Genomic DNA, 21,066 nt, shown 5'->3' with positions numbered 1-21,066 from the left:
TGGACATAATGCTGTGTAGGCAAAGGAATTCATCATAAATCTCTGAAAGAAGCATTGGTAGGGAACCAGGGCACATCGTCATGTTTTTGGAGCAATGTGCTATAGTAACTAATTTGCAGACTCTTTTTTCCTATAGAATAATACTAAATCAAATATAAATTCACATTGAAGGAACATGACTCTTGAAGCATAATGTTTCTTCTGTTCTACATGAATGTAATTTGCCTGCACAAATTAACTCATGTGTAAGTGGGTTCGAACCTCATTATCCAAAAGTAATGTCATTGGGAATAACATTGTTTTAAAGCAAAAGACAAAAGTTCCCATTTTATGTGTTTATTGATCACCATAGGCCTTGAGCATTAACATTCAAATTTCTATTTAAACATGCTAAAATAGGATATGTTAATAATACCTTAGTTTGCAAACATACATGAATAATGTCTGATATAACGCCAGGAATAAAAATATTCTAGCACAGAACTCAGCATTTCCAAATGCTGTCATATATTCAACACCAGGAGAAAATCATCTTCCATTTCAACAAGCCTTAGTTTTTATTTGAGCTTCCAAATTTGACCTTCACCACGTGGTGGGCTGCCGTCTATGGGGTCACACAGGACTGAAGCGACTTAGCAGCAGCAGCAGCAGCAGCAGCAGCATCTTCTCCATTTAGAGCATTGACCACTAGGGGGCAGAAATGACCCAACATTTAGTTTGTTTCCGTTGACTATTTCAGATTTTGAATCCGAGACGTCGTATGCTCCTAAAGCTAAAGGTGTACCTTCTTTAAACTGCATATCAAACAAACAAACAAAAAGAAAGAAAAAAAAAACTGAATTCAATTTTGTCTCTTTCATTTTTTATGAGTTACCAAGTCCAAATCTTATGTTTATTTTCAACTACAATAAAATTAAATTTACAATAGAGAGATTGATAGTTGATTATTGGTTTGTTGTAATATAAGACTAGCAATGTCCTTCAGTATCTGGGTTTATGTTTCTAAGTGCCTACACTAATGATTAATGTAGTTACAAATATCACCTAATTCACGTATGTTATTAATTACATATATATATTATACATATTATACATCATACATATTAATATAGTTACATATATTATCTAATTATTTATATGTATATATTATCTAATTATATATATTATCTAATGATTTAGTTACATATATTATCTAATTTAGAGTTTAAGACATATCTATGTAAGATGGGAAATTAAAGATTTTTTAAAAGATTGCAAATTATGTAGCATAAAAGGGATTTAGACCCAGTTCTGCATAATTCCAAAAGTTTTCTATGATATTAATTTTTTTCTGTTAGTATGGAATATACAATACAGGCAGGAAAGTACAATAAAATACAAATATTCAACTTAAAAATGTTATTAAAGCAAATGTCCATTTCACCACCATTCTGATCGAAACAAAGGACACTTTTAGCTCCTGCAGAAGCACCAGGTGGCTACTTACTCTTCACAAACCCCCTCTGCTGGAGCTGGCGTGAGGAGCTCCGCCCGTGGCAAAGGTCATGAGAAGGAGGCTCGGCATTCACAAAGGCGGGATCGAGCCTCAGGAGTCCCCCTGGATATTCTCGAGCATCTACGCCCAAAAACCAGAGTCTGCCTACTTTACTGCCTTGTGCTCTCACCTCTGACTTTACTGGGGGCTGTCCCCCACCACCATCTCACTCTCTCTGATAAAGAGTTAACTTACAGCTCCAGTTAATAAAGTTCCTGGGTATTAGGAGTATTTAAATCCAAACCCCTCAGATAGCTCTCTAACTCGCCTGACAAGTTTACCCTACAGCTATGCATACAATTGTTTACAGTCTCCCAGCCGTGAGAGGCACCGTGAGAGGCACGGGAAGCTTAAGATATTTAAATAGCTTACAGCCTCTCAGAGAGTTAGAAACTGTCAGAATAAAACTAGTAAAAGATTTCATTGATGAGCCAATGCTTGCTGCCAAGTTTCCACATCCCCTGTATTGTATCCTTAAATGTGTATTAATTAATATAGTTGGTATGTAGAAAAAATAAGTAGTGGCCTTGGTGTTAGCAACTTTAGACCCTTAAGGTAATAAATTCTTTCCTTTGTTGTAAACCCACTGCACCTCTGCCCTATAGGAATGCAACTTTATCTAACACCTTTGGAGGATGGCACCAAACCTTCAAATAATTACCCTTAGAGAAAATAAGTCTTACGGTTGACAAACCTTTGTCAAGAGTCATAAAATGTTAATAGGCCTTCTGGCCAGAAGATGATGTAAATCACCTAAACCATTTGTATACGATAAATTTGCAGGAAAGAAACCCTGGTTTCGATAAGTATCAAAGACTGCTGACTTTGCATGATTTCACATCCCCTATTATCCTCTATGAGCAACTTAGGGTATAAAAGCCCCTGTTGAAAATAAAGCTACGGGCCTTGCTCACCGAAGCTTGGTCTCCCCGTGTCATTCTTTTTCTCAATTTCTGCCTGAGTCTCCATCTGGAGTGCAGAGGTCCTCTATGACCATTTATTTGCCTGGGCTTCTAAAACCCACTCAAGAAGGTGCCTAAGGTGGGGCACCTTCCGCTATTCGAGAGGGCGCCTGCAGCCTCCGTGGTCAGAGCTAACCTGATGTCACAGGTTGTATTGATTTTCCGCGTAAACCAAGCTACTCAGCCTCTTTTCTCCGCTGAATTTTCCTACTGAGCTATCCTTATTCTATTACTCTTTATATCTTTGATGAATATTTAAATTAATCGTCGATGCCGTCTCCCTTTGAACTCCCTGAATCAGCCGGGGCTGGACCTCGGCACCCCTCCACCTTGGGAGGTAAAGAAATAAAATAGTCTACCTGATTTGTGTATGTTTTTGCCTGTCGAGACCAGCTCGACAAGCAGGGTTTCTGAAAGCGCGACATGGGGAGAGAATGAGAAACAAGACACAAGAATTCAGAGAAAAGCGAGGATCGGGGGATCAACACTGCTCCAAGGTGAAGGTGCTGAAACTGAATCCAAGCCAGCTTTATTATGCCTTCAGCCGTGAAGGGAAGAATATGCGGGGAGTTAAGCTATAACTCTTGTGGCCTTCAGGGCCAAAGAAGAAAATGATCATTAACCCTTGAGTAATTAAGAAACAGTAACCAATAACAAATCAGTAACTAAGACTGATATTTTATCTTTAGATTTTCCATCAGATACGTAAAACATGGGACTCTGAGACGCCAGTTGAGAAACAGTCTGGGGTCGCAGGATCATATCTTGTTTTCAAGATGATGAACTGTTCCCTCCGGACTTGTTCCAAGAGTCTCATGCCTTATAGCATCCAGTTTATCAATAATTACAAATTTATTTTGCGGCCCTTGCTGGGGCCTGCTTTTTTTTTTATTCTTCCTGTCTCCTACACTTGCCTGTAAAAATATTTCCTTCTTTTTATTGCTGAGTAGTATTCCATTGCATGGATATACCACATATTTTTACTTATTCACCTGTCAATAGACACTTGGATTGTTTCCAATAAAGTTGAAGATATGTAGACAGACCCAATGAGCTAGAAATTTTTCAGTTATACATCTTAGGGACAATTTTTATATGTGCCTCAAAAGATGTGTATAAGAATCTTTATAGTAGCATTATTCATAACAGTCCCAAATTGGAGATAATCCCCAGGCCTATGAATAGTATTAATAGAACAGATAATAAATTACAGTATATTACATAGAGCCCCTCTCCACTTGAAATAAAATCACCATCTTCATTTTTATGACCATCATTTTTAAGATTATCATTCCCTTTGTTTTACTTAGCACTTCTGTGAGATTTATATAAATCTATTCATCATGTATAGATTCATTCATATCTTTCTCCTTTTGGTCAATAGTATACTTTTAATATTTATCAATACTACTGTATATAGTTATAGCTCTTTAATTTTCATTGCTACATGAACTGAAATCTCTATGTAATATTAATTTGCTACATCTTTGAAGAAGTGTTCAGATATTCAAACAAAAATGGCTTTAGGTTAAAGAATACAACATTAACAGGGACCCAAAGAGAATCAAGCACTTTAGAAATAACATAAGAAGGCAAAAATTAAGACAATACGGCTGAAGGTCAGAAGATGTTGACAAGTCATATTAGAATAATCTTTTCCAAAATCACACACACATACCACATATACACACATATGCACACACTCAAGTTAGACTTCAGTTTTACAAGAAGAAACTTTAATTTTTCACAGATACAGAACATAATTTTTAAAGAAATTATTAGTCTTTTATACAATTAATGACTTAAATTGTGCTGCTCCTCTTTATAGGTATTATGATTTTGTATGTGTAATTTCATTCTAGATTTAAATAAAATATCCCCCTCAGGTTCAACTGCTTCCTTTTTTCCCATGTTTTCTCATTTCACACTTTTCACTCTTCTATGATGAAATTAAAAGCTTTAATATGCAACATGCTCACTTATTTTCTTTATTCACATTTGATTATTTCTTTCTTCTGATCTCTGAGTAAAGGAAAACAACATACTCTTAATGGGTTATCCAGGGGAAACCACGGAGAAGGTAATGGCAACCCACTCCAGTACTCTTGCCTGGAAAATCCCATGGAGGGAGGAGCCTGGTAGGCTACAGTCCATGGGGTCGCTAGGAGTTGAACACAACTGATCGACTTCACTTTCACTTTTCACTTTCATGCATTGGAGAAGGAAATGGCAACCCAATCCAGTATTCTTGCCTGGAGAATCCCAGGGACGGAGGAGCCTGGTGGGCTGCCGTCTATAGGGTTGCACAGAGTCATACAGGACTGAAGTGACTTAGCAGCAGCAGGAAAAAGCAACCAGTAGGAAGAAGAAACACTGGGCTACAGCAGGTCTAAGCCAACCCTGACTTTGGGAGTGCATACCCCATAAGGAAGAGAAGGAATGGGAAAACCAGGATGGCAAAGTCAGAACCGCAAACATGTGAGAGTTTCCCAGGAGTTTGCAAGGGAGAGAGCCAGAGATAATATGATACTCTGATTTCTCACAAACTGAAATAAGATTTGAGTTTAGGCTAACACTCCTGCCTTATCTTTGATTGGAACAGTGCAGCATGTACTATACACAGGTTGATAATAGGAAATACACATAATACTAAAATCTGAAGTCATAAACAGGAAAAGCACCCACCTCTACCCAGAACTGATTACACTGCCTTAAGACAGGCTCTGATGAGGGAAAGCCATTGAAAAGTCAAGTCAAAAAACAGGCATAAGTATAAAGCTCCAATGAAGGACCAATAATCAAAGATCACATCTGATCAGAAACAGTGCTGAGTCAATCCCTTTTTGAGTCCCAAGCAGCAACGCCCACTTTGACAAAAGAGAAAAAGGATACTGCTTGGTCTGTTAAGACAGAGGTGAATCATTTCAAATTTTCATTTTAAAACAAGACAAGAAGGGGAAGAAGTAGGGTAGGTCCAGTATACACCCAAACTGGAAGTAGCCACATAGTGGACACCTTAAGCTTTTACACCATCAAACACATCTACCTGTTTTCTCAAGAGGAAAATTCTCTAAGAAGTCATCTGCAGCCCGCAGCATCTCTTTCAGTGCAGAGAGGATAAGGACATCTATGACAGGCTCCAGTTCCCACTCTGAGGTATAATTACTAACCACAAAGATGTCAGAAAGAGCGAATCCAAGTTTTCTGTGAACTGCCTCTAGCTGCAATAGAGAATGTAAAGCCCAGAAATCTTAAAACAGTGCAAAATACAATTTTATGTCAATATAAATTATGAAAGTACTAACATAAAGTAAGAACTTGGCAATGCTTTTGCTGTTGGAGAATGTAGAGACAGAGATCTGGCCCCATAAAAGTGTTTCTTCAAGAACTTCACAAGTCAAGTTCTAATATCATTGCTAATTTTCATTTAGAATACACATAATAGATTCAATATGAATTAGAAGTGAAAGGTACCTAATAGTTTCATACAAACTACACTGAAATTCAAGCATTTTAACACCTTATATTAAACTCTATCATTTCCTTTTTAAATTTCTTTTCAATTTTTATTTATTTTTGGCTGTGCTAGGTCTTTGCTGCTTTGCACAGACTTTCTCTAGTTGTAGCGAGTGGAGGTTACCCTCTAGTTGAAATGTGCAGCCTTTTCATTGCAATGGCTTATCTTGTTGGAGAGCAAGGCACTAAGCACGCGAGCTTCAGTAGTTGCAGCACGCGGGCTCAGCAGTTGCAGTGTGTGGGCTCTAGAGGGCGCAGGCTCCAGTAGTCACAGCACTCAGGCTTAGGAGTTGCGGCACATGGCGTTGGTTGCTCCAGGACGTGTGGAATCTTCCTGGACCAGGGATCAAACATGTTTTCCCTGCATTGGCAGGTGGATTCTAATCCACTGTAGCACCAGGGAAGTTCCCTTTCAGTTTCCTTTTAAAGGTTATTCTCGGGATAAGTCGGTTTTACTAGACTAATTTAATGTTATGCTTAATTCAGGCTTAGCCTAGTTTATTTGTGGAACCACACTTCCTAGGTTCAAAATAGGACTCTGTCACCTCCTAGCACCATCAGTAAACTAGCAATTGCTTTACTCTGTGTGCTTCTGTTTCCTTATCTATCAAATGTGGTCATGACAGTGCCCATCTCATAAAGTTGTTATAAAGTATTGAATAAGAAAATACATCACATATTTAGTGCTCAATGGGCTTCCCTGTTGGCTCAGTGGTAAAGAATCTGTCTATAATGCAGGAGACCTGGATTCGATCCCTGGGTCAGGAAGATCCCCTGAAGGGCATGACAACCAACTCCAGTATTCTTGCCTGGAGAATCCCTATGGACAGAAGAGCCTAGCAGTCTACAGTCCATGGGGTCGCAGAGTCAGACATGACTGAAGCCTCCAAGCAGCAGCAGTGCTCAACAAATATTAACCATCTTTATTTCCTCCCAACTATGGTTCCCACCTCCAGGTTCCCTCGACTCCAATCTATTCTGCACATGGGTGGCAGATGTTTATTGGCTTAACTTTGGTCATACCATTGCTCTTTCAAAAACATTGCTGTAATTCCATATAATGCACCTAATAAATAGAATCATCTCATGCAAATGTAACTTCCTCTCTCTAGCACTCCAAGGATTCAGCCCTCCCCTAAACTAAACAGTACCATGCTTCCCATACACACTACCTTTTCCCTTATTGATGCATTGACTTATCCAGGGCCTCAGTTTTTCCCCTTTTGTTCCCTTCACTTCTTGAAATGCTCCTCCTCAGTACCACCCCAGTAATGAAATCATCCCCCTCCCTTTTAATGCACTAATTTCCCTTCTCTAAACTTTCAAAACATTTTATTTTTAATCATTTCTGTTTATCACACTCAATCACATCATATCCTTTTGTCACTTTCTTCTTATCCTACCACCTCCCCCAGTCTCTTTACCTCTTCCTACAAAATTATATGCTTTTTAGTGCAGGGAAATTATTTTTATTATCTGTGTATTTGATTGGAGACTATCATATTTGCTTGATCATCAAGATAATTTATATAAGTTGAATAGAACCTAACTGAATTAAATTGTAGTGAATGGAAATATCTGTGTCAGTGTAAAGATAAATATATATTTAATTTTTAAAAATTGGAAAATGAGCCTGAGTTATCTTAAGCAATTGTTTTAATTCTTCTTAAACTCAGTAGGTGTTTGTTTTTATTTTTATACACAGTAATATGTGATTAGAGTGACATAATACCCCAGAAAATGTGTTTGCAAATTGCATCACCCATTACCTGAAGTTTCACAGGCACACATTTGTATACGTCTATGAGGTCACCTTTTGTAATCAGATCCAAGGTATCCACATGCGTGAGCAACACCACATGGACCACATCTATGCCAAAAAGATCCATATTATTTTCATTATTAAAGACAACACCAATATTTTTCATTTAATCAGCTATCAATTATGCAATATGCTATCTATGGAGCAATTTCAGAGACTTGAGAAGGTTCTGAATCCCCCACAAAAAAAGGCCCCCTTAACTACTCATTCATACTTGAAATTCGTCTAACAAAGGAAATATCCTTCATTGCCTCCTATGGGAAAAGACAAGACTTCAAAAGAAACCACCTCTTGGAAGAGGTAACTAAAATGTGTGCTATAGCATTATTGATTGATTCTACATCCTATCCAAACATTTGTGTTTTTATGGAGATTAGAGAAAATCAAAAGAACTCTAACACACAAGATGGGGGGAAAGAAGCCTCAAGAAGAAGATGGGATTTTAGCAATCACCTCCCTGCACACCACCCTTGAAAGCTTTTAAATTTCAGTGAACAAGTAAATCAATCATTCCTGCTTCTAACTTAATCAAAGTTGTGACAAATTGCCTCATCTGCAAACAGAATGAATAACAGAGCCTAGAAAAACTATTAAGGCACCCTAATTCCCTAATCCTATTTACCTTCTCCAAAGCTTTGATGCTACCTCTCCCTATTCAACATCTTACTTTCCTACATCTCTCTCTTACTGAAATGTTCTTTTCCACTTTCTAATCCTTTAAGAAACAAGGGGGAATTTAGGATTCTTGGTAAATAAACACATGCTAGAATGCCAAGGTAGCAGGCAGTGAGGATTATAGTAATGTCTTCATCTATATTGATTTGTTTAATCTTTGTAATAAATCTCTGAGGTAGGCTCTATGATTATACTACAATTTTATAGATCAGAAAATTGAGGCACAAAGTCACTCAGTTTGTGAGGGATTAATTTGATTGAATCACACTGATTAGCCAGGGGAATATTCACCTATGAGGGCTTCCCAGGTGGTGCTAGTAGTAAAGAACCTGCCTGCCAATGAAGGAGACATAAGAGACGTGGGTTCAACCCCTGGGTTGAGAAGATCCCCTAGGGGAGGGAATGACAACCCACTCCAGTATTCTTGCCTGGAGAATCCCATGAAAAGAGGAACCTAGTGGGCTACAGTCCATAGACTCTCAAGGAGTCAGACACAACTGAAGCAACTTAGCACACACAAGTTCACATATGCAATTTCTTAAGTTCTTCATTCTGTCCCCAAACCACCCAACAATATAATCATTTCCCTTAGAAGTAAAGTGGAAAGAGACTCACCAGACTTAATCAACTCCCTTCGAATTCTTTTGATCTTTTCCACCATCTCATGGGAGAGCTGTCCAACAGAGTTGGCACTGAACACAAATGCCACACAATGAATTCTGTCCTTCAGCAATGGGCAGCCTGTATGGTTACCAATGCCTTTTGGCCTTAGTTTCAAGGAATTAAACTGTCAAGTAAACATAAAGCAACATATTAATTCAATGAGTATTTATAAGCACACACTCTGCACCAAGCACAGTTCAAGTGACTGAAACTGAACAAAACAGGCATGTCTCTAACATTAAAGGGCTAACAATCTGGTAGAGAAGACAGTTGTTATGCAATTAGATAGCTGTCCTTTCACATGATCAGGTAAAGCTTCTATGAGGAAGGGTCATATGCTCGGAAAGCTAAAATGTTGGGGGAGAGTTAGTCTGATAAAGGGAATAAGAAGATGGTAGAAAGCATTCGAGATAGTAGAAGCAATGTGGATAAAGGTGGAAGTGAAAGCATTCAGAAAGAAATCTGGTATCAGCAGAATACAAGCAGGAAAGTGATTCAAAATAGGATGTGTTTACTCTTGAACTAGCAATTCCTATGCTGGGAATCTGTCCCATATATATATTGGCAAAATACAAAGTAATCTATATACAAGGCTATTAACTTCCGGACTATTTGTAGTGGCAAAAATCTGATTCATCAGTGACATATAGTATTCTATCACCTCTCTAAGAAAGGAGAAACCACAAATAAACTATAAATTTTTATATGAGTACTTATAAGAAAAGAGGACGAATGTATTCAGAGAAAAGATGGATTCTTTGAGTACACCTTTTCTAGATTTGACCTTGTATAGATGACAAACATAAATATAAAACTAAATTTTAAAAGCTATCCTTAACTTTAAACAAATAAGCTTTTATATCCAGTGTGATCATAACCACACAGAGATAAATAATTTGACTCGAAAGCATAGTCATTTGTATATTTCTGCTACATATTTCCTAAATTGAATATAAAAACCTGCTAAAAGAATAAATTGTTTCCAGCTTGATAGTGCTTATATTATGTTGGTATTAAATATGATCATGATTAGATTGTTCATAGTAGTAACAGGAATTTTGCTCTGAGACCACAGTGAATATTATGTGCAATAAAGCAAATGAGTGGTGACATGATATTCTGCCACCTCTGATGCACTTGAGAATAGGGATTCTCTGCTTGGGAAAAATGAGATACAAATGTAAGATTGTTGTTCAGTGGCTAAGTCATATACGACTCTTTGCAACCCCACGGACTGCAGCACACCAGGCTTTCTTGTCCTTCACTATCTACCTGAGTTTGCTCAAACTCATGTCCATTGAGTCAACGATGCCATCCAACCATCTCATCCTCTGTCAAGCCCCCTTCTCCTCCTACCCTCAATCTTTCCCAGTATCAGAGTCTTTTCCAATGAATAGGCCCTTCACATTAGATGGTCAAAGTTTTAGCACTTCAGCTTCAGTATCAGCCCTCCCTATGAATATTCAGAGTTAATTTCCTTTAGGATTATGTAAGATAGAAGAGATTAAGTAAAAATTCTCTAGCCCTGAGTTTGAATGGAAAGTTTCTTCATAAATTCATACTATATTTTATCATAAGCACATATATTATATATGTATGTGTGTGTATCTTAGCCCTGTCTACAGAAAAGGGCAAGAACCAGTGGCCAACTAAGAAGCAATCAACAGTTCTAATGACCCAAGCAAAGACTCCTTAGAGAAATCATTGTTTTAAAATCTAGAACTGGAAATATGTACAATGTGGCTTGAATATCTAGTATATCATAAATAAGAAATATAGAAGATTTTTAAGGTTTCTATCAAAAAAAAAAAAACCACTCAGTATCCAAAATGTAGAGGTCTCCACTTGTCAAAAATGGTACATTTGGCATCAAAATGGAGAAAAACATAGTAAATAGAGGCATATCAAGTATATTCAATTCATGAGTTCATATGGATAATAAAATAATAAATGGTAATTGTTGGCAGATACAAAGAATTAACTTATTGTTTCAAAAGTTTGTGAAAAAGAGAAAAAATGCAGCATACATTTCTACCTTTCCTATACAAGCTCTACCACTAAATAATCTAGTAATAGAAGAGGGGAAGCTTCTTTTTCATATGTGAAATGAAGTAGTGACAGAACACTGCAGTAAAGGATCTAGACATTGAACACCAATGACTACCTTATATTATAAAAATGAGAAAACCCAAAGTTGTGTGCCTCTTCATGAAAGAACACAACACCACCTATGAAGTACAGGCTGAATTTAAACATGCCCCAGGCATGGTTTTGGAATTTTTCCCATGGTTTTGGAAACCCACATCAATTGAAACAAACAGCAAAGTTCAGACTATAGGTTAGTCTAGAGAACAAACAACTAGATTTCTTAAAAAATTAATTTCGAAGAAGAATACCAGAAGATATAGAGGCAGAACATACAGACTAAAAGAGGCTGGAGAGATTTATTTGAATAATGTTTCTAACAAATTGTCAAAAAAAGATGCATGATAAAGAGAAATGGGTAATAGTTTGCAAATTAAGAACAAGTATAACTTTTAGATGTGATAAGCCTATAATGGCTATATTTAACAAAAGACACATATGTGCCATGAGTGTATATATATATATGTATATATACATACATATATAAAACATTTGACATGTTAAATATAAATTAAATACATATTTTAATAATAAATTTAAAATATATATATATTCAAATAAAAGTGAAAGTATTAGTCTCTCAGTCATGTCCAACTCTTGGGAACCCCATGGACTGTAGCCTGCTAGGCTCCTCTGTGCATGGAATTCTCTAGGCAAGAATACTGGGAAGAGTAGCCATTCCCTCCTCCAGGAGGTCTTTCTCACCCAGAGATCAAACCTGGGTCTCCTGCATTGCAGGCAGATTCTTTACCATCTGAGCCACCAGGAAGACTAGAGATCTCTTTGAGAACATTGGAGTGATCAAGGGAACAATTCATGCAAGGATGGATGTGATAAAGGACAGAAATGGTAGTACCTAACAGAAGCAGAAGAGATTAAGAAGATGTGGGAAGAGTTCACAGAAGAACTATACCAAAAAGGTCTTAATGACCCAGATAATCACGACAGTGTGGTCACTCACCTACAGTCAGACATCTTGGAATGTGCAGTCAAGTAGGCCTTAGGGAACATTACTATGGACAAAGCTAGTGGAGGTGATGGAATTCCAGCTGTTATTTCAAATCCTAAAAGATGATGCTGTTAAAGTGCAACATTCAATATGTCAGCAAATTTGGAAAACTCAGCAGTGGCCACAGGACTGGAAAAGGTCAGTTTTCGTTCCAATTCCAAAGAAAGGCAATGCCAAAGAACATTCAGATTCCTGTACAGTTGCACTTATTTCACATGCTAGCAAGGTAATGCTCAAAATCCTTCAAGCTAGGCTTCAGCAGTAGGTGAACCAGATACACAAGCTAGATTAGAAAAGGCAGAGGAACCAGGGATCAAATTGCCAACATTCGTTAAATCATAGAGAAAGAAAGGGAATTCCAGAAAAATATCTACTTCTGTGTCACTGATTATGCTAAAGCCTTTGACTGTGTGGATCACAACAAACTGTGGAAAATTCTTAAAGAGATGGGAATACCAGACCACCTTACCTGTCTCCTGAGTAACCTGTATGCATGTCAGACATTGAACAACGAGCTGGTTCAAAATTGGGAAACAAGAACATAAAGGGTGTATATTATCACCCTGCTTATTTAACGTCTATGCTGAGTACATTATGCAAATGCCACACTAGATGAATCACAAAGATGGAATCAAGATTGCCAGGAGAAATATCAACAACCTCAGATATGCAGATGACAACGCTCTAACGGCAGAAAGTAAAGAGGAACTAAAGAGCCTCTTGAGGATGAAAGAGGAGAGTGAAAAAGCTGGCTTAAAACTCAACATTCAAAAACTAAGATCATGGCATTCGGTCCCATCACTTCATAACAAACAGAAGGGGGGCGAAAATAGAAGCAGTTACATGTTTTTTTTTCCTTTGGCTCCAGATCACTGTGGACAGTGACTGCAGCCATGAAATTAAAAGACAATTGCTCCTTATAAGGAAAACTATGACAAACCTAGACAGCATATTAAAAAGGAAAAACATTACTTTTTTTGACACTCATATAGTCAAAGCCATGGTTTTTCCAGTAGTCATGTATGCATGTAAGAGTTGGACGATAAAGAAGGGGGAGTGCTGAAGAATTGATGCTTTCAATTTGTGGTGCTGGAGAAGACTTCCAAGAGTGCCTTGGACTGCAAGGAGAGCAAACCAGTCAATGCTAAAGGAAGTAAACCCTGAATATTTATATGGAAGGACCAATGTTGAAGCTGAAGCTTCAATACTTTGGCTACCTGATGCAAAGAACTGATTCATTGGAAAAGATTCTGATGCTAGGAAAGATTGAGGGCAGGAGGAGATGGGGACAACAGAGGATGAGATGGTTGGATGGCATCACTGACTCGATAGACATGAGTTTGAGCAAACTCCAGGGGATAGTGAAGGACAAGGAAGCCTGGCGTGTTGCAGTCCATGAGGTCCCAGAGCATCAGACACAACTTATCAAATGAACAACAACAGCAACATATATTTAAAAGCATATTCATTTATGGGTGAAATGTTATGACGTCTCATATTTTCTTCCAAATAATACAGGAGAGAAGAATGTGGATAGACATAGATGAATCAAGATTGGATATAAATAAAAAATTGTTGAAGCTATGTAAATGAAAATTTGTTAAATAGTTTTATCCACTTTTACATAGGTTTAACGTTCTCTATAACAAATATTTCTTTTAAAGGATATTTTAAAATAAACTTAGCTACCTCTATAAGATAACTTGACACTAAAGAATGAAAGAATCTTGCATGAATTTAAAAATAAAGTATTTTCTGTTTCTGGATAAAAATACTGGATGTGCATAGATGTATATCAACATGTAATATAAAATTTTCATTTCATCCCAATCAAAGCACCAACAAATCAAACACAGAAACAACCAAATAAAGTACAAACAAGTTCATCTGAAAAATTGTATGTATGAAATAGTCAAAAACCTGTGAGAAATGAATAATGAATGATGTATCCAGTGAGTTATCAAGACACAATTTATTGCCATGGAAATTAAAACAATTAGACAATATAACAAAAATGATATCACAATGGAATTTAAATATATATTAATAGGACAAACTATGGAATAAAAATTAATACATATATTTAGAATGAAAAATATGCAAAGACATTCAATGAAAGATGTTGGCACATTTGACTATTCATTTGGAACAAGATGAATTGATAATTAACTTAATTATCTAAATGTTTATAAAAAGGAATGGGAACTTTTTTTTTTAAAGGCTGACTGAAGTAGTTCTTCTCTTTAATCTTTTCCTTTTTCTTGCCTGGAATATTGACAGTGCTTAGCATGATCATCTTGAGAACACAAAGATTAAAACCACATGTCTTAGTCATCCTGGCCTGCTGTCACAGGTTAGAGAGAAAAACTTTTATTTCCCATAGTTCTGGAAGCTAGGAAATCCAAGATCAAAATGCTAGTAGATTTGGTGTGTGGTGAGAGCCACCTTCTTGCTGTGTCCTCATATGGCTTCTAGAGAGGTCATCTCTTGTGTCCTTTCTTACAAGGATACTAATTGCATTTATGAGGGCTTCACTGTCATGATCTAATCACCTCCAAAATTCTCTACCCTCAAACCTCAGCACAATATGGATTAAGCCTTCAACATATGAATGTGGGGTTGGGAGGGCAAACATTATGCCTTATTCTGAGGGATCTCAGAAACAAAAGTCAGAAGGACTCTTGAAATTAATAACCTGCTACACTGTCCCAAAACTGCCTACCTTCAGACTTCCTGCTACATAAGAAAAATCACCCATGTGAGTATATTGATGTAGTTAGGTTTCTGTTTCACATAACCAAAAGCAAGTGAACATAAATAGCATTCATTGTTATAACAGCTATGACAGAAGAATCCTTTGGATGCTTTGTGTGCTAAGTCACTTCAGTTGTGTCTGACTCTTCGTGACCATATGTACTGTATCCTCTGTCCGTGGGATTCTCCAGGCAAGAATACTGGAGTGGGTTGCCATGCCCTTCTCCAATGAATCTTCCCGACCCAGGGATAGAACCCAGGTCTGTTGAGTTTCCTGCATTAGCAGACTAGTTCTTTACCATTAGCGCCATCTGGGAAGCCCCTCAGATGTTTTAATTCTTTATAAAATAAAATATCAAAAAGCAGAAAAGGATCATGAACAAGTATAGTTTAATACAGTAAATCCCAATGCACTAGAGTCTGATATTGTCAACTGTGGGCAAAAATAAACATTTTAAGTATCAATTATACATTCTCAATAATTAGCTAAATCATACCTGGTATTTGTCAGGAAAATGGCCTTCTAAGATATAGGGTATGTCATCCATGTCCAGGCCTTCTTTCTCACTCAGCCCCATTGTGTCACACAGAATAAATGGCAGAGTGTTGTTATCCTTCCCATCCTTAATGAAATATGTTCTGTACTGCAAAGGGAAAAAAGCAGCTTTAAGAGCACATTTAAAAAAAAAAAAAAAAAAACTGTAAATTGAAATGAATGCTATGTGTAATGAAATTGATCAGCAAAAGACATTTTAAATCTAGTTAACTTGAACAAAAAAGCAAAGGCTGAGTGATCTAGCATGGACTCACCTTTTCAGATGTCCCAGTTGGATCAGAACCCACCAAAGCCTGGTTCGTTACATGGCCTCGGAAAATAGACCTCACTGAGTTGAAAAAGCTAGATTTCCCAGCTCCAACTGGACCCAGAAGCAGAATGCGAACTTTGTGAACCAGGCCTCCATATGGTATGTAATTTCTGATAGCACACAATAAGCTCTCCTTGAGCCTGTTTAGATAAAACAAGTTTAACAGTTGACTAAGACTCTACCATAAATTTTCCTAGAATTCAGTCTCTTTTCTTCTTATACGTTATTATTTATTTCTAACTAGCAACTTGTATAAGAAGACGTGAAACTATCTTATCTCAAATCCTACAAGTAAAAATAACAGTTTTAACTAAAACCAATCAAACATAAAGACTTTTGGACTTAAGTATATATAAATCTTGGAATAAACATCAATTATGCTAAACAAGAAGATAAATTATCAATAATAGACTTCAAAAACCACAACACAATATGTGACTTTTGAAGTTTATAGAAGTAGATGGTTTCTAACATGTTCTTGAAGTTCATCATAAGTATTCCCACCCTGCCAACCACCTCTGCCCTGAAATAGTTAAAACTGTAGCTCTAAGAATTTTAGCAAAAATATAGACATTCAGGCAAATAATAATTTCCCTTTAAGTATATAAAAACATTAGAAATGCCTTTCATCCACTCAGTGATCTTTTTGCTTTAACATTGAAATTATGAAATATTTTATGATTATAGATACAGTTTGTTCTTCATGACGCACAAATTATATGCTATAATTTACACTACCAATTTTATTGACAGACTGTATAGTAGAATAGGGTTTTCCAGGTGGTGCTAGTGGTAAAGAACCCACCTGCCAATGCAAGAGATATAAGAGACACAGGTTCAACCCCTGAATCAGGAAGATCCTCTGGAGGAGGGCATGGTCAATTCACTCCAGTATTCTTGCCTGGAGAATCCCACGGACAGAGGAGGCTGGTGGGCTACAGTCCATAGGGTCGCAAAGAGTTGGACATTACTAAAGAGACTTACAGGAGGAAAGGATAGCAGAATAAGTCTCAGATAATGAACAGAATAATAGAAAGTTAAAACATTGACTTACTCAGTAAGTCCACTCATCTTCCTTTTGTCCAATAAATCTAGAGAAATAATCAAAGAATAATGAATATTACAGGTTGTTGAATAATTGAAACTGAATGAATGTCAATGAAATCACTAGAAAAAAATACAAAAATTGCCTTTCTGCGGGAACAGTACAGTACGGTGAAAAGCAAGTAGAAAACTACAGGAAATCTCCTTAATGTATTTCATTTGAAGAGTCCAGAGCTGGACTCTGGACTCTGGAGTTCAGAGCTGGTGGGCACTGCAATATCTTTTCTCACCAAATTATTTAGCAATAGTGTGTGACCCACTCCAACACAAGAGATACGAGCTGGGGCCTCTCTGATCAGAAGCAAGGCCTAGAGGCATAGACAGGCCAGGGAAAGATTTGAAATACTCTAAAATATCTTCTCCTCCATAAATCCAGTAGATCTGAAGGGGATAATGTACAAAGACACACAATAAAAAAACCACAGGCACCGGATTTTCTCTAAAACCTACTGTTAACTGTTGGGCCGCTTAGAAATTCCAATCCAATTGATTTTCTTCTTGGTGCAAAAAGGAATGTAGTACTTGTGCATAAACAATGAGAGCACAGTAAAGGATTCAAGGGCAGACTTAGGTCTTCACTGAACCAGTGAGACTCAGGCTCAGCATTCTTTTGTTTCTAGGAAAGGGTTACTCTTTTCTGGTGGATTTAAAACTGAAAGGATTAGGTGTAGTGATGCTGGTAACTCTAAATAACAAAAGAATAATACTGTGTGGAACATTTATGCTGCTGCTGCTGCTGCTGCTGCTGCTAAGTCGCTTCAGTCGTGTCCGACTCTGTGCGACCCCAGAGATGGCAGCCCACCGGGCTCCCCCGTCCCTGGGATTCTCCAGGCAAGAACACTGGAGTGGGTTGCTATTTCCCTCTCCAATGCATGAAAGTGAAAAGTGAAAGTGAAGTTGCTTAGTCGTGTCTGACCCTCAGCGATCCCATGGACTGCAGCCTTCTAGGCTCCTCCGTCCATGGGATTTTCCAGGCAAGAGTACTGGAGTGGGGTGCCATTGCCTTCTCCGGCCAGAATGGCTACAAATTGCAAAATCAGTAATAAAAGATTTGGGGAAAGTTTTAGAGAGACAGAAAGTCTCATACACTGCTTGTGGCAATGAAAATGGGTATGACAATGTTGGAAAACTTTATCAGTATCTACTGAAACTGAATATACACATACCTGATGACCCAGCAATTTCATACTTATATTCTTCAAAAAAAATTATATATATACATGAACCAAAAGACATACAAGAATATTTATAGCAATATTATTTGTACTAGCCCCAAACTGGAAAACCCAAATGGTCACCAAAAGTGACTTGATCTTTTTTATGGTGTGATGGAATCATTACAATGAATATTATAGGAAAATAAAAAGGAGAAAATTACTACTATATATAATACTATGGATGAATCATTAGGGAGGTAGAAGTTAAAACAACTGACCTAGGATACATTCACTCTCTTTACCAGGGAAAGAAAAAAAGTAACTAGGTCTAATTTTCTTATAAATATGCTGGTAGTCTTGTCTCCTGGGAAATAAACTAGTGATATTTGCTACAAGGATGGTATTTTTCTCTTGAATATCTTTAACAGTATGTTCCTGGCTAAGAATTATGTGCTAAGTTACTTCAGTCAAGTTAAATTCTTTGTGACCCCCATGGACTGTAGCCCGCCAGGCTTCTCTATCCATGGGAATACTGGAGTGGGTTGCCATTTCCTTTTCCAGAGGATCTTCCTGACCTAGGGATCCAACCCAAGTCTCCTTCATCCCCTGTATTAACAGGCAGATACTTTATCACTGATCCACCTGGAAGCCATTTCTATATTACAAATTGATATATTGACATATAACTAGCTAAAGGCTAAAAGGCAGCATAGTATTATTCTAGAGTCCGGGGCAGTATCTGACACATAAACAGGCATTTCTACAACGCTTTTGTGGGTAGCACAGACAACTGAAGCTTTTGGAAGGTATCTATCCAAATGCAAAGGTATCTATCCAAATGCACATAATTCTTAAACAGCAACTCCACTATCAGGACATTACCATAAAGAAGTTTTTTTGTGTACTTATATGCATACAGATAATACAGGAGCATTGGTTGTAACAGCAAATACAAGAAACAATTTATGTCTTTAGTAAAACAATGGGCAAACTAACTTTGTTCTTTTGATATGATGGATATAATACGAAATTGCAGCAGAAAGCATTGACTACCAACCAAGAGAAGTTCAAGCTCTGGTTTCTTTCTAACAGTCTCACAGTCTTCAAGTTTGCTTTCTGTTCGCTCTCTCTCTCACTTCCTTCCACATTATCTCCTCCTCCCTACCCCTTCCCCACACTCCAGAGAACTCTGCATACGCAATTTCTGACCATGTTTGTGTTGTAGAAAACAATTTGGGCCAGTTTTCAGCCTGGGCTTCCTGAAGATAAGAACAAATATAAAAAATTATTGGTCCTTACAGGAATGGGTCAGCTAGAATCCTCCATATGTGAAGGGTTATCTGGTTAAACTTACCTTCACATCGAAAAACTTCACAGTCTTGGAAGGAAATATAAATTTGAGATAGTCCAAGTTTTTCCATTGCTTTTTTATTAAAATACATTGTTTTTTCCTTTAGATGTATACTGACTTCAAGATTTCCATCAACGTTTTTATCAAACAACATAGGTAGTTTAAATGGTCCTACTTTGCATTCTGTAATTGTAGTCTCTTGAAAGACAAAAACAGCGATTAAATAGTTTCCTTCCCCATAGTCCTTTTGCATATATGCCCCAACAATCTGATCTTCACTGTAAATCACTGTTAGAGTAGGTCCTTGATTAGAGCATATCTGAAGCAACCTATCAGTAGAAAATCCATGGACACTGGCCTTATAGAGAAGGCTAAACTGCTTTTCTCCAAAGTAATTTTGCAGCTTTTTTTCTTGCATCCATGTCAAACGAGTTGCCACTTCCATACTTCTCAATCTGGTGGAAAATCAAATACATTTTCCATTAAATATTGAAATTTTTGCACTGCCAAAAACATTTGCATTAATGCTTCTTAATTTACTTTGCATTACAAATGAAATATGTAAACAGAGGGTGAATAAATAGCAATAAAAGTCATTAGCTAGTTTTTTATTCTAAATGATTTCTTTTTTAATTAAAAAAAAAAAAAAAAAAAGACTACCGTTTGCAAGAGGCTAGAAAAAGTGGAAGGCCATTTACCTGTTTGGAGGATCTCTTCAAGGGCTGAAGCTGAGGGTAGCTGCTCTGTCTGACAGCTAGGCAGGCACAAAGTGAGAGCAAAAACTTTCCCAGCAACCTTGAGGCTTTGGAGAAGCAGAGAACAGGAAACTGAAACTTAGTGAGGTCCAGCCCAGTTGGCTGTGTGCTCACTTCCTCTAGTAAGCAAGCATAAGGAGATCCAGTTAATTTTAGATAGTAAAGTCATATAAAAATTATATTAGAAGAATCAAGGAATTGAAGTCTGAAGGAAAGAAGCCTAATAGCTCACTACTTTTTTTAATGACTTAAAAAAATTTTTAAGGACAATTCAGTTTCTGTATATGGACACACAAAAAAGCAATGTCTATTCTACCTCCAGCATGCATCTCAAATATGTTCATTTCTCTTCATCTCTGCTATCAATATATTCTAAACCAACAAATGTAGAGTGTTTAAACAGTTTCCTAACTGGTCCCGCTACTTTTCTGTTTGCCTCCTCTCCAATACTGTCTCTTCAATGGAACCAGTCATTTGTAAAATATTTACTGAATAAAGTAAATTTCACACTAAAACCCCTTCTCTGATTTCACAGTGCTAGGGATCACAAACTTGTGTCCTATAGGCTGAACACAACCTGCAGATTTGTTTTGTAGGGCCAACACAATTCCTTTTCCTTCTTGCGTTTTTTTTTTTTTTTTTTCTTGGTGGGAATGGGGAGTGGGGGTAGATTTTAAATTTGAATGTTTTTATATCATTCCATTTCCAATTGTCCTCATAAATCCACCAATCCTGGTTCTGAAAATATTTAAT

The 21,066-nt window shown here is 37.2% G+C and overlaps 1 protein-coding gene across 3 annotated transcripts; it reads right to left on the bottom strand.

Moving 5' to 3' along the window:
- Positions 1-320: 320 nt before the first annotated feature.
- On the bottom strand, positions 321-20,396 carry IFI44 (interferon induced protein 44). 3 transcript variants are annotated; one of them, XM_086390756.1, is made up of 9 exons: positions 20,257-20,396; positions 19,562-20,013; positions 17,001-17,037; positions 15,891-16,086; positions 15,578-15,724; positions 9,125-9,296; positions 7,782-7,882; positions 5,543-5,717; positions 321-794 (listed from the first exon to the last, which is right to left on the bottom strand). In XM_086390756.1, exons 2-9 carry the CDS (start codon positions 20,001-20,003, stop codon positions 790-792), a joined length of 1,275 nt encoding a protein of 424 aa, XP_086246882.1. In that variant the 5' UTR covers positions 20,004-20,013; positions 20,257-20,396; the 3' UTR covers positions 321-789. The 3 variants fall into 3 exon arrangements, with proteins under 3 accessions (XP_086246882.1, XP_086246881.1, XP_086246883.1); XM_086390755.1 differs by having other exon boundaries at positions 321-687; XM_086390757.1 differs by lacking the exon at positions 5,543-5,717.
- Between the last annotated feature and the right edge of the window lie 670 nt (positions 20,397-21,066).

This window comes from Bos grunniens, chromosome 3 (assembly GCF_055505025.1).
Source record: "Bos grunniens cultivar Pamir isolate PY7600 chromosome 3, Bosgru_T2T1.0, whole genome shotgun sequence".
In the NCBI taxonomy this organism is placed as follows: Eukaryota; Metazoa; Chordata; class Mammalia; order Artiodactyla; family Bovidae; genus Bos; species Bos grunniens.
Note: the sequence above shows the minus strand (reverse complement) of the source record. Positions and strands in the feature narration are given on the sequence as shown.

Bases quoted from the DNA above. Each gene is read 5' to 3' on its own strand.
- IFI44 (XM_086390755.1), bottom strand. From the start codon at position 20,003: ATGGAAGTGGCAACTCGTTTGACATGGATGCAAGAAAAAAAGCTGCAA. The intron at 16,087-17,000 runs GTAAGTCAATGT...TTATCTAAACAG, and splicing joins AAGATGAGTGGACTTACTGA to GCTCAAGGAGAGCTTATTGT. The intron at 7,883-9,124 runs GTGAGTCTCTTT...TTTTTGGCATAG, and splicing joins AAGGGAGTTGATTAAGTCTG to ATGTGGTCCATGTGGTGTTG.